The sequence below is a fragment of the Melampsora larici-populina genome (genome assembly GCF_000204055.1).
Source record: "Melampsora larici-populina 98AG31 unplaced genomic scaffold MELLAscaffold_49, whole genome shotgun sequence".
NCBI classification, from domain to species: domain Eukaryota; kingdom Fungi; phylum Basidiomycota; class Pucciniomycetes; order Pucciniales; family Melampsoraceae; genus Melampsora; species Melampsora laricis-populina.
The window spans coordinates 539,266-553,575 of NW_006768813.1; the positions used below are offsets into that span (position 1 = coordinate 539,266).

The 14,310-nt window shown below is 43.4% G+C and overlaps 2 protein-coding genes across 2 annotated transcripts; one reads left to right on the top strand and one right to left on the bottom strand.

Annotated features, from left to right (window-relative positions):
* Positions 1 to 8,548: 8,548 nt before the first annotated feature.
* Positions 8,549 to 10,516, bottom strand: MELLADRAFT_92161 (uncharacterized protein; the record flags this gene model as incomplete). The annotated part of the gene is made up of 5 exons (XM_007415250.1): positions 8,549 to 8,880; positions 8,938 to 9,250; positions 9,327 to 9,715; positions 9,782 to 9,861; positions 9,936 to 10,516. 5 exons carry the CDS (start codon positions 10,514 to 10,516, stop codon positions 8,549 to 8,551), a joined length of 1,695 nt encoding a protein of 564 aa, XP_007415312.1.
* Positions 10,517 to 10,883: 367 nt separating this feature from the next.
* MELLADRAFT_111003 (uncharacterized protein) lies at positions 10,884 to 12,401 on the top strand (the record flags this gene model as incomplete). Its single annotated transcript, XM_007415204.1, has 2 exons — positions 10,884 to 11,219; positions 12,396 to 12,401. 2 exons carry the CDS (start codon positions 10,884 to 10,886, stop codon positions 12,399 to 12,401), a joined length of 342 nt encoding a protein of 113 aa, XP_007415266.1.
* Between the last annotated feature and the right edge of the window lie 1,909 nt (positions 12,402 to 14,310).

The window sequence follows — 14,310 nt, forward strand, 5'->3', positions numbered from 1 at the left end:
GATGGGATACGAGAATTCATCCCCAAAATCACCCCCCCATGTGTTTGCCCAAATAATTCATTTATCAATTGATTTTTGCGCATTTGTTCAATGAATAATTTTTTTTCACCTGAGGATGGAGTACTTGCAGAGCTGAATATTTGTTATCCAGCACTTTCCATGTGTGTAAAATGATAAATGGGAATGTCATATTTGGGCAACTTCCATACACCTCGGTGATTTCATCAACTTTTTTCAGTTGATCTTTTGAAGTATAATCCACCACAAATTGCAAGTGTGGCATAAAGATGGAGTCATACATACACTATGCCATCATGTTTATCCCACACTTTCCATGTGTGGCAGAAGAAATGAGTGAATCACACATTTTGACCCCTTGAACGCACATATGTGATTTCTTCATGCTATTTAAACATAAAGAGAATGAAGATTTGGTTCTGATGCAGAATGGAGTGCATTTTTGAAATCAGGATGCATGACTTACACTAAGACTTAATTCATGTCCAGGTCTTTCCATGTGTGGCAGAAGGATTGAGTGAATCACATATTTTGATCACTCCAACGCACATATGTGATTTCTTCTTGTTATTTAAACATATCATCTGAAGTATTGGTTCAAATTCAGAAAGGAGTGGATTTTTGAAATCAGGATGCATGACTTACACTATGACTTCACTCATGTCCGGGTCTTTCCTTGTGTGGCAGAAGAATTGAGTGATTCACATATTTTGAACACTCCAACGCACATATGTGATTTCTTCATGTGTTTGAAACATATCATTTGAAGTATTGGTTGTAATTCAGAATGGAGTGCATTTTTGAAATCAGGATGCATGACTTACACTATGACTTCACTCATGTCCGGGTCTTTCCCTGTGTGGCAGAAGAATTGAGTGATTCACATATTTTGAACACTCCAACGCACATATGTGATTTCTTCATGTTATTGAAACATATCTTTTGAAGGTTTTGTGCTAATGCAGAATGGAGTGTGTTTTTGAAATCAGGATGCAAGACTTACACTATGACTTCATTCATATCCGGCACTTTCCATGTGTGGCAGCAGAATTGAGTGATTAACATATTTTCCCCAAATATACGCTTATAGTTTTCCTTGTTTCTTTGAATTATTTTCGCAGTTTTTTTGATGAATATAAATGGATTGCACCAATTAAACCAGGATGTATTACTTACACTATTACATCATACACATGCAATATTTTCCCGGTATAGGGGATGAAAAGGACAAAGCACCTAGTACCACGACATATAATCACACCAGATCACACATGTGTGATTTCATTTCACACATGTGTGATCTCATCACACACATGTGTGAAATGAGATCACACACTATTACATCATAGACATGCAATATTTTCCCGGTATAGGGGATGAAATGGACAAAGGATCGTGTAGCACGACATATAATCACACCTGATCCCACATGTGGGATAAGAGATTACACATGTGTGAAAATGCATTACACATGTGTGAAATGAGATCACACACTATTACATCATAGAAATGCAATATTTTCCATGTATAGGTGATGAAATGGACAAAGGATCTAGTAGCACGACATATAATCACACCTGATGCCACATGTGGGATAATGTAAGGTGTTACATGTAGACTTATGGGTTAGACATATGGACTTAGAGAGGTACCGGATTACTTGTACTCACAAACGCCCTAGCTCCATGAAGATCCTTTCTTCACCGAATAACCTTCGGATGGAGCTAGGTGAGCTTTCATCATTTTCACTTATCATTTCATTTCATTACTCTTTGTTTCTTTTCTTTGTTTCTTGTAGAGTGTGTCTGATGTGTTTCTTGACCGAATAACCTTCGGATGGAGCTAGTTGTCGGATTTTGGAATAGATAGTTGGGTTTTTAGATTAACTTTGGAACCTTGTTCCCGTCAGACCCAACCTTAGTGAAGATCCTTTTCAGGATCTTACACTTTTTTAATCTAAAAACATTCAATCAACCTATTTTATCACGATCAACCCAACGCGATTCCATTTCAATTCCTTAATTCTTTTTTCATTTCGAATCTATCGACATCGTTTGATCGACATCTGTCGTGAGAACCATTACGACAACTGACAACCGACGCTTCATGGGATTCGACTTACCATCGAATTTCCTTAGTGACCCCGAAGAGATCATTAGACGCCAACGCCAAAGACCAGCCACAATTGAGAGCCCAGCCGCACCGACACCTCCTCGATATAATTATCGGCCAGAAGCCCCTACGGACATCCCCGAGAGTAGCTATACGATTTTTGCTAGCACAACACCAGCACCAATCGCCACTTCGACACCAGCTACCAAGCTTCCAGACCCCTCGGACCCTTTGATCACCCCCGACAGCAGAATCGTACGACAATTTTTTAATTCCAGATTAGAAGACGAAACCCCGAGATCGCCTGGTAGTTTCATCTACACGCCACAACCGACTAACACCATGGATCTTGGAAGTGGTAGCAAGGGCAAGGCGCCGGAGGTGGAGGTGGAGGAAGACGCAGACAAGGACGCACTGATCGCTAGATTACAAGCCGAAGTAGCAACACTTCAAGCTGACCGGTCTCGCATCATGGCTTTGGAGGCATCAATGTCAAAATTATTGGCATCACACGACGCCACGGCTCAAGGTAGCGGGGGTTCGAACGTCACGGCAGGCAACACTCACCACTATTCCCAGTTTAACAACGCGGAAACGCCGACGCCTCTGGCACCACGGAATCTCATGAGTGACGCACAAGTCACGCCACAAATGCAAGTACCGCCAAATTCGGTGCACAATTCTGGCGGATCCGCAGCCTTGACACACATCTCAGGTGGACAGACGGATTTACTCTCCGACAACATCGACGAACCACCCGTGACTACTCCAATCGTTAATGTACCCGCTCATACGGCTTCCGCCCCCGCTCCAACAATCAACATACCCATTCATACAGGTTTCATCCCAGAAAGTCAACCAGGGACAGCTCGTCGAGTTTCATTCTTGGCGCAACCTTTGACAACGGCACCAACTGACAAACCAGTCCGCGCAGGGGATATCAAACTTTCCAAAGCACCAAAATTCACCGGTCCTGCTGAAAGCCCTGCAGCCTTGTTCAACTGGCGACGACTTGTTGAGCAGTTCTTCAAACTCAAGCGACTAGACGACGTGCAAGAACGACTTATGATCTTGGGAAGCATTGTTGTCGAGCCGCGGGCTGGAAATTGGTTGAGAAGTATGGAAGCGGAGTTGAGTGAGATGTCATGGAGAGAAATTATGCATGCAATGGCGGTGGAGACATTACCTACGGGTTGGCTGTACGACACTGAGAAAGCAATTAGACAATTGAAGATGAAGGCTCAAGAAGATTTCAAGACTTATGCTAACCGCGCAAGGGATTTGTATAGCTTGATAGAGGTGGAGTCGTCAATCACGGTGAAAGGCTTAGCGGAGTATGTGGTATGGGGCGCACCTGACGTTTTTCAAAGATGGGTGACGGATCGTAAATTACTCAAGGTGGAACGCTTCAAATGGCTTGAATTCATTGCGTCAGCGTCGGAAATCTGGGCTTTACTAGTTGCCAGCAACTTGGTTCCGAAGGTCACCGCGAACCAAGTTCCAGCGTTCAATCAAACCAGCAACGCACGCTCCTACAATCAGCCAAGGACTTCGACCTGGTCCAATGATCGACGCACGGTAGAGGAACGAGCAGATGCAGCATGGCATTATCACCAGTACCTACGACACCTGGGAATTTGCTCAGCGTGCCGAACTAAATGCGGCAATCCTCAATGCCAAGGCCCAATCAAGGGACCTTACATTACCCTACCGCCGTTGAGCGTCTTTGACCCTGGACCACGCCCTGCACGTCGCACTATCAACGCCAACATCAATGCTACGACCTCAGCAAGACCAGCAGGAGCACCTACACAAAAACCTGCTGGACGACCACCTGCGCCATTACCAGTCAGAGCAATTGAACAAATCGAATCACCGTCTGCGACACCTGATCTCTTTGATAAAGAGATTCAACGCTATGAAGAGGCGGATAGGATCTTAATTGCTCATATGGAAGAGGAAACCACAGGGTGCGTAGAAGAGCATTCTCGCACTAAGTCTATCATTCTCTGTCTGGTAGTTAATGGTGTCCCTCTGCGGGCTCTCATTGATTCCGCAGCCGAAGCCAACCTGATGTCGGAGGCAACAGCAAAACGGGCAAGGATACCTCGTAGGAAACTTGTGGCACCCATCGAGGTGAGCCTCGCAATTTCTACTGAGAGTAAACCTCACATCATCACCGAGTTTTGTTTCGCTAACGTCAGTTCGGACGATCCAAAGTTACGTTTTGGGTCAACATTCTTCAAAATCGCACCATTGGGTAATTCATATGATATCATCTTAGGCACCCCCTTCCTTCAAAAATTTCATCTAGACATTTCTCTTCATAACCGTTCCGTCACGCATGTACCCACAAATACTGTTCTACTAGAGGAAAGTGTTAAGAGCGAAATCAAAGATGCAATGACGAAATCAATGGTGGCTTGTGTTATCCAGAACCTCGAAAGAGTTGAAAGTACGCGAGATCTATCCAAACGTGAAGAGCAGGTATTGCGAGAATTTGCGGATTTATTTCCTGACGAGTTACCAGCGGTTGCCGATGATGATGAAGATGACTTCATTCCGCCTGAAGGGCAAAACCCGTCTTCAAAAGTCAGACACAAGATTGTCCTGACGGACCCAAACGTGGTAATTAATGAGAAGCAGTACAATTATCCGCAGAAGTATTTACCTGCGTGGAACAAATTGATTGAACAACATCTGAAAGCAGGAAGAATACGAAAATCAACAAGCCAATACGCGTCACCTTCAATGATTATCCGAAAGAAGGATCCCAATGCACTACCAAGGTGGGTGTGTGACTATAGAACGTTGAACAAGTACACAGTCAAAGATAGAAGTCCACTACCAAACGTGGATGAGGCGGTCAGACTTGTGAGCAGCAGAAAGATTTACTCAATAATAGATCAGATTAATTCATTTTTTCAAACACGAATGCGCGAAGAAGACATACCGCTGACAGCAGTCAAGACCCCGTTTGGGTTATTTGAATGGACAGTCATGGCCATGGGTCTTACAAATGGACCAGCAACACACCAAAGTCGTGTAGAAGAAGCCTTGGGCAATATCATTGGCACATATTGTGTTGTGTACATTGACGACATAGTAGTTTTTTCAAATTCAGTAGAAGAGCATGAGTTACACGTTAGGGAGGTCTTACGACGGCTGAAAGCTGCAAACCTTTACTGTTCACCTGCAAAAAGCAAGCTTTTTCGGACAAAGATCAACTTCTTAGGACATGAAATCAGTAGTGAAGGGGTTTGCCCCGACGATGCTAAAGTCAAAAAGCTAGCAAAGTGGAAGACGCCATCATTGCAAAAGCAACTGCTCAAATTTCTAGGCACGGTGCAGTTTTTGAAAAAATTCATTGACGGGTTATCACATTATGTTGGTACTCTTTCGCCTCTGACAAGTAAAAAAGAAAAAATGACCCATTCCAATGGGGGAAAAAGGAAGACGAAGCATTTGAGAACATCAAGAGAATAATCACTACACTTCCAGTGCTGAAGAAGATGGACTATGAATCTGACGAGCCAATCTGGTTGTTTACAGACGCCAGCGGTCACGGTCTGGGAGCAGCATTATTTCAAGGAAAGAAATGGGACACTTCATCGCCCATAGCATACAAAAGCAGGACAATGACACCAGCTGAACGTAATTACCCGGTCCATGAACAAGAATTGTTGGCTGTTATTAATGCTCTACAAAAGTGGAAGCTGCTACTACTAGGAATGAAAATAAACGTCATGTCAGATCACCACTCCCTCACGCATCTTTTGTCTCAACGGAACATTAGTAGACGACAAGCTAGATGGTTAGAAACACTTTCTCAGTTTGACATTAACTTCAATTACATCAAGGGTGAAGAGAATTCTGTAGCAGACGCGTTATCACGAAGAGATGAGGTAGCCGCACTACAGATGGATTCGACATTGGACGAGACAACGCTTGACATCATTAAGACTGGATACAAAACAGACTCTTTCTGCCAGCGAGTGATCAAAACCTTACCGCTGCGAGAAGGCACCGAATGGCGCGGAGACCTCATGTTCATTGACAACAGATTAGTCATCCCGGAAGTGAGAGGTTTGCGTAAACAACTCATCCAACAAACGCACCTAGCACTGGGACATCTAGGAACACTCAAAACACTCGCGCAATTACGTGCTCAGTTTTTTGGGCCTGACATGGCGAACGACGTCAAATCTTTACTATCAACTTGTGACAGCTGCCAGAGATCAAAAGCCCGCACGACGCTACCATCAGGAAGACTGCAAGCCACAGACATACCACGACTGCCAATGGACGACATCTGCCTTGACTTCATCGGACCCTTTCCAAAGGTCAGAGGTTACGACATGATCCTGTCGTGCACCTGCCGACTTACCGGATTTGTACGAGCTATACCGACACGTCAAACCGACACAGCCGAACAAACAGCTCAACGTCTATTTGCGGCCTGGTTAGCAATCTTCGGCGCCCCAAGAAGCATGATAGGCGACCGAGACAAAGCGTGGACATCGCGCTTTTGGCAGGAGCTCAACCGATTAATGCAGATTAAAGTCAACCTCACCACAGCTTATCATCCACAAGCAGACGGCCGGAGTGAGAAGTCAAACAAGACAATCATACAAATTTTACGACAAATGGTCAACAGTAAGCACGGACGGTGGTTCACTTCGTTACCAGCGGTCGAGTTTGCAATCAACAGCGCTCTGAATGTGGCTACAGGAGTCTCACCTTTTGAATTTGTCTTTGGTAGAAAACCTTGACTATTTCCAGTCTTGGGAAACTTGCAGTCAACCGGATCAGACGTCTCGAAATGGATTGAAGATCGCCAAGCAGCTTGGGCACAGTACCGCGACAAGCTGTGGACCAGTCGAATCAGTCAAGCAGTTCACTACAACAGCCGGCATGGAAGCGGCGAAGTTTTGAATGTGGGAGATTGGGTACTCATAGACAGCAAAGATCGACAGCAGGTGGTAGGCGGGGATGGAAGACCAACATCAAAACTACGGCCCCGCTATGATGGACCATATGAAGTCAAGGAAGTTCTGAATGGCGGCCGCAACTTTCGACTGAAACTTGACGACAACGACAAATCCCACGACGTCTTCCACATATCAAAGCTGAAAAGGTACCGATGGAGGGAGGAGGAGTGCGATACAATGGTGTCAAAGTAAGTTCCTCCCATAAGTATGCACCGCCGGGCAACTACGCCAAACCAAATTGTGTATAAAACATTACCTTGGCCACGCATGTGAGCACCGAACTGGGCGTCTGGCTTGTTTCCTCTCCACGATAGATACGAAGCATGTAAACGAAGATCAAATTACAAGATTAACTTCAAGACTTCAAGATTTTCATTATTTAATTACATCAAGACTTCAAGATTTTCAGTGTTCAATTACATCAAGACTTCAAGATCTTCATCAATCAGTTACTTCAAAGATATTTTTGTTTTTTTTTTCTGTGTGCTTTTCAATTTTTCTTTTTCTTTTCAATTTTTAATTTTCAGGTTGCGAAACATTTTCCATTTTTTAGTTTCTCTTTCTAATTGCACTAGGGACGAGTCATGGTCAATTTTTTTGGGGGCGAGTTATGCCAATTTTTTTTTTCTTTTTGGTTGAATTTTTTATTTTAATTTTTCAAAATTCTTTTTCTTAGGAGGGGAGGGATGTAAGGTGTTACATGTAGACTTATGGGTTAGACATATGGACTTAGAGAGGTACCGGATTACTTGTACTCACAAACGCCCTAGCTCCATGAAGATCCTTTCTTCACCGAATAACCTTCGGATGGAGCTAGGTGAGCTTTCATCATTTTCACTTATCATTTCATTTCATTACTCTTTGTTTCTTTTCTTTGTTTCTTGTAGAGTGTGTCTGATGTGTTTCTTGACCGAATAACCTTTGGATGGAGCTAGTTGTCGGATTTTGGAATAGATAGTTGGGTTTTTAGATTAACTTTGGAACCTTGTTCCCGTCAGAGCCAACCTTAGTGAAGATCCTTTTCAGGATCTTACAGATAAGAGATCACACATGTGTGAAATTGCATCACACATGTGGGATATCTTATCCTCACTTGAGTGATCTCATTTCTCACAAGTGTGATCTCAGATTACACGTGTGTAATCTGATGTCTCACTGGAGGGATCTTATGAGCTACATGCACATGCGTGATAATATGTGTGACCTGTGGGACCACAGGATCACACATGTGGGACCACAGGATCACACATGTGGGATCATATGTCACTCATGGGGAATCTCATGTCACACATGTGTGATACGAGATCACACATGTGTGACCACAGATCACACATGTGTGACCTGTGGTACCCCAAATATGTGACTCTAGTTTTCCTCTTATTCAAAACATTCTAACTAAAATTATGTAATTCTAATTCTCGAAATCATCAAAGTCCTACTCCGTTCCATTCTTCCTCCTCATCTATCTCATTTACAATCTGCGTGTTGATAAAATCTTCATCAAACTCATGCTCATTTTCATTATTTCCATCAACATCCACATCAGATGCGATCTTCTCTAACTTAAAAAGATCTGCATTAATATCATCCAGCCATTGTGATCGACTCCTATCCATTCGAGCAAATCCAAGCTTGAGAGTTTCATGAGGAAGTGTCGAACCTGGCATTTGTACTAACTTGATGTCGTAACCTCTAGCTTTGAAAATGGCTTCGGGGTCTGGGCCATGGGGAAAGCCTTGATCACGTCCTAGTAAAGAAGCTGAGAAAGAAAAGTTCATAAAGCAATGAAGAGAGGATGAATAAAACTTGAACTTACATAGTTTGCTTCTTAAGGTCGCCGCAAGCTTTGACTTCACTACATCACCAGCATCAGCTTTTCTCCCGCATTGTTTATGCTTGACTTTTCCTCCAATGGTTTCCGCAACTGTCTCAGCGACAGAAAGTCCTTGTGCAGTTGCTCCAAACAATGTCGCAAAGTTACATTTTTTATTAACATATGTGGCCATATCTTCATGCGAAGTGTACTCTTTGCACCACCCGCGTGAAGAGGTATCTACTTCGGTTGAAGCATAAGTGCTACATGCTAAGAGATAGTAACTGAATCCCATATTTTTCGATTCGTCTTCAATCTGTTGACGTGTTGATAGATGTGAATATCTGTGAATATCACTAGGTAAGGATGAAATATATGAGGGCTTCACAAACCTGTTTGTGAAGCCGCTCAATACATTTGAGCGACTGCCGGTTAAAATCCGGAAGAGTAGGACCTTGAGATTTACCGGATACCGATTTGCTATACTCTTTAGCTACTTTCGCCTTCCAAACCAGCTCATCATACAAAGCCTCAAACTCAGCACGTTCCCCTGGCTCAAATTCAAAAGCATGAATAGCCTCTTCAACTTCGGCTTCATCATCAGATTCTTCTAGGTCATCATTAACTTTAATAACTGCTTTAGTATAAGTGAGGCCGGAGAGCACATAAAATACCGGGGGGGAAAATACTTCTTGGTGACGTAGTGGCATTGCCGTCCATTTTCCTCCTAGTATACGATTTCGGTTGGCTAAGATACCTTTCTCACCGCCCTTTTTTGGCACTACATTTGAATACATGGATTAATATCTTTTGATCATAAGGAAGATGTGTAGTAATAGAGACTTACTGCGCTCAGGTCGGATCTCATTGCTATACTTCAGGAAGATTTGGTAACCGCTAGGTCTGCGGCGACCTCCAAGCTCTCCTCTTTTTAATAAAAAATGCAAACAAAAACTTCATCAACATCTAACCAAGGAGAAATCGTAGAAGAGAATACGTACAAAGCCTTATCAATAGTAAACATACTAACATTGCCCATGATTGCTAGCAATGACTTTTGTTGTTTGTAAAGTGATTGAATCGCTTTAGCTTCCTTCAATATATCAGGTGGTACCACATTTTGCTTTTGCTTTTGTTGTCGTTCAACCACAGCAATCCGTGGAAGAGGCCATTCATCAATAACTTCCTTATAGTTTGTAACACTCGGTAGGTTATCTATGTCTTCTATTGAAGAGTCGTGCTGGGTGACTTCGGTGGTATTGTTGACAGGGTCACGTGTATTCGTCGCTTCAGGTGAGATTTGTCTGGAAAGTCGGTCTAAAAGTTCATCATCATCGACAGATTGAACGTGTGTTTGACGCCGATTGCGTCTGGTTGAAGATCCACGGGGCTTGAGGTCCACATCGGTGTCTGATGAGTCACTGTCTTTGGATGGTTTGTAGTGGTCATCATCCTCCGTATTTGAGATACGGCGCAAACGCTTGCGCGAAGTTTGATGCAAGTGACTTTTGCCCATTGAACGATTTGGGCTTGCTTGGATCGGTGAAACAGGTTTTCGAAGGGGACGTCGAGTTTTTGGCATATTGATGGTTGGGAAGAAGTGGGCGGACGAAGGCGGTTGTTAAGGAGAGTATTTCAAAATTGTGAAAAAATGGAGAACCATTCCTTGTACAGATACAGCGTACAGGAATTGGGTAATTCTATATGTACAGTACACCATGAATATCCGAGTACACCTTATTTTTCATTGGGAAAAACTTCTCACACTAGTCCAAGCAAGGGGTTCAAAGCACTTTATTGAACCCTTGTTTGATATATGGGGCCAAGATATCTATCCGGTTGAGAACCGGAGATGTCTGTGCGAGCTGCTATGAAATTTAACTTACTCATTTGCCTTGCTCAGCGACTATCAACTTTGACTCCGCATCCACTCGTCGCAACTTTTGAAAATGGGCAAAGGAAAGTCGATTTATTGTCCGCTTGGTCAGAAGAAGAAGAAGAGGCGTGTGGAATCTCCTCGAGGCTCAGCAATCGTTGTTGCTCGAGTTGAAACCAGCCAAGCTCAGTACGTGAAGAACCGGCTTGAAGAACTCGAAGTGGCTCTCCAACAAGCTGGTGCTGGTTCGAATAATCCTACTGGACAAGGTCGAGACGATGCTATAGCTGACCTTTCCCACGGCAACAACCGTGGAAGTGATGAATTACCCCAGATTCATACGGATGAGGATGATGACAATGATAACCACGATTACGAAACTCATGCGGATGCTGCCGTTGTACCAAATGTCAACATTCCATTCACCCAATACGTCAAAGGGTCTTATTATAAAAGCAAGAGATTGAAAGAACATGCAAATTGGAACAAGTCCTTACCTGAAATGTTCATTTCGTATATGACATTATCACAGGTAACCTCACAATGGGGTGATACTTCAAAATGGGATCAAGATTTCAACGAGGAATGTTGCTGCGGTGTTGGTGATCTACGTGCTCGTAAGGTTGATATGGTGGATATCCTGGGTGTGTTTTGCTAAATCAATCGACTTCTTATGTTGAATGAATAAATTGATTGTTATGATGGCAGTACGAAAGCAAGAATTGATTCAATTCTGTAGTTGTACCAAGGATCAAGTTCGTCTTATCAGGCTGGGATACATTGGGGGTGCGCCTGTTCATCCACAAGCAGCTTACTCCATCAGGCTTTTAAGGTTGCATCATGCTCTATGGAAGTATTGCACTGTTCAAACACAAGGTTTTACACTGGGTTTGGACGAATTCCTAGATGCAGAAAGCCCGCTGATATTGGTGGAAAAGACAAAGCAAGTATGTAAATGATATGTTGTCCAACATTTGGTTTCAGGTATACTAAGATCTCTCTCTCGTGAAAGCCACGACTGTGGCGGAAGACATTTTCATCAGCAATCGACGCCTATAGATGGATTCTCCGCAAGGAGAAAGAACTCACAATTTGTGCATTATTTCTCACAGCTTTGGAACAGCTGGCTATGAACTGTCCAAGGTGTTTTGGACCACTTCAAGCAAATGAAGATGTGGACGAGTGTGACTATCATGTCTGCACTGATGGCAACTTTCAACATCGCCGGCATATGGCTGCAAGTCGTGAGTATGAGGAAATAGGGTTGGAGACTCCTCCACTTTTCCTGGATAATAGAAAGGTGGAGGAGTGGGCGGTGCGTGCTGGAAACCAAGGAAGAGATATTGATCCTGCGGTACTTACCTCTCTTATTTTTTTTTCTGCTTTTTGCATTTGTAATGCCAATTCCCACATGTGTGATGCGGATTCCCACATGTGGGAATGCGTGATCTCACATGTGGGAATCCGCATCACACATGTGGGAATGCATATTCCCACATGTGGGATCTGTATTCCCACGTTTGGGTTCTATTCCTACACTGGTGTTGATACACATGTGGGATATCTATTCCCACATCGATGGTAGATATAAGACCACGAAATAGAACCCACATGTGGGATTCTGTTTTCCACATGTGGGATCCTGTTTTCCACATGTGGGATTACGCATTGGAACAATTCAAGAAATATCATGATCTCATCACCACCTTCCTTGGTTTGTTTTGTAGGATCGCTGTACAGCCACTCACACTGCAGCTGCAGATCGTCGAGGAAGCTCTACTTGGAAGGGATGTGACGAAACAGGCTTGATTGGACTTGCTTGTCGACATGATCATGTCCTCAAGTTTGTGAATGTAATTCAGAGTGGAGAGCGGTCAGTTTTCCAGATCCAGTTTCCCCAGATTCTTGCGCAAATATTTCCTGAATGTAGATTGCTTTATTGATTCCATAGCCAGTATTATGTACTAGCACTGCTTGATCAGTTCATGCAAGATGTATCAGAGCCGGGAAAACCTTCAAAAACTGTGGGTGTCTTATATGACATTGGTTGTACGTTAGAGAAAAGTGTAAGAAAGGTAAAGTGAAGTGTTTGATTATCAAATTTCTTATCTCCTCTTTGAATCTAACGAAGAAATGTTGAATATACAGAATAAATATTTTGGAGAGGAACAAGGAGGTGATCTTAGGTTTGCAACCAGTGCATGGCATGCATATGCGCATGAATGGACGTGTCAACTGAAATATAATCCCCGGCTGAACAAGGGATGGGGTTTGACCGACGGGGAAGGAAATGAGAGGATTTGGAGTGATAATGATCCACTGATAGCAGCAAATCGATGTGCCACAAAACAACACCGAGTTGATGCTATAGACTTGAAGTCTACTCACGGAAATGAAGTTCGATGCAGAAATGCAGGTATGTTGATCTGATTCCCATGCTAATATAGAAGCAGTTCAATTGACACGTTTATATTTGGTTCAGCGAGGTCAATAGAGTCCAAAGTCAAGATAGCGGAAGACCGGTTGGAGGTGGCTTCTAAGACTCTTCAAAGATTGCAGGCTCAAGATGAATCTTATACTTTGGAATACTTCTCCTCGCAGTGGGAGCGACAGAAGCGGTGTCAGCTTACTGCAATGGCAGACGATGCTGCTGAGACTCAGGAGCGGATGGAACAATGCCTTCTAGAACTCCTTGAGTTGCAAGAGGAAGTGAAGCATGCTCAGTACGTGATGTTCAATATATTATTCAGGCATTCAATTGTTTGATTGAAAGTTTACTCCATTAAAGTGAGGAGCTCAACAGGCTTCGAAGGAAGCGTAGAAGGAACCGGACAGATGAAGATATTGCTGCCACTCTGACATTACCAGCATCAATTGTGGCGCTTGAGACCGCAATTCTCGATGTTACAGAAGAGTTGGGAAGTGAAGAGTTTAGGCGGCTACGCCAAGCTACTAGTGAGTCCATTTGGATCATTGAGGAAATAATTGCAATCTACTGAATGTCTCTCTCGCTGTGCCAGGTCCAAAAGCTTTAGCTCTGATAGGTGTGCGGCTAGCTAAAATGAAGCTTTATGAAGCCAAAGTAGGAATTGTGGAGGCGCAGAAAAAGTGGGATAAGGAGGTGGAAGGTAGGTCTATTTCACTCTCTATTTCACTCATTCTTACGAAGTCCATTATTTTTTACTGCTTCTTCAATCTTTCCTTCCAGGGACCAAAGCGCAACAGGGGATGAAGAAACTTATGAGCAAGAAACAAATGATGTTTAAGAGGAAATGGACTTCCTACGAATCTCAAGTGACCGCTTACAACTCAATAGCTCCTCGCACCAATATGGCTTGTCCTTTGCTTGATGATGCAAAAAGACTACCTGTAGAAGATATCTTCTGGAATGTAGGGGCGCTTACCCATCCTACAGAGAAGTGGGCGGTAGATGTGGGTACCATTGAGGGTATACAAGCATTCTTGCAGCAGCGGAGTTGTGTGGAAGAGCTTCAAAGGAC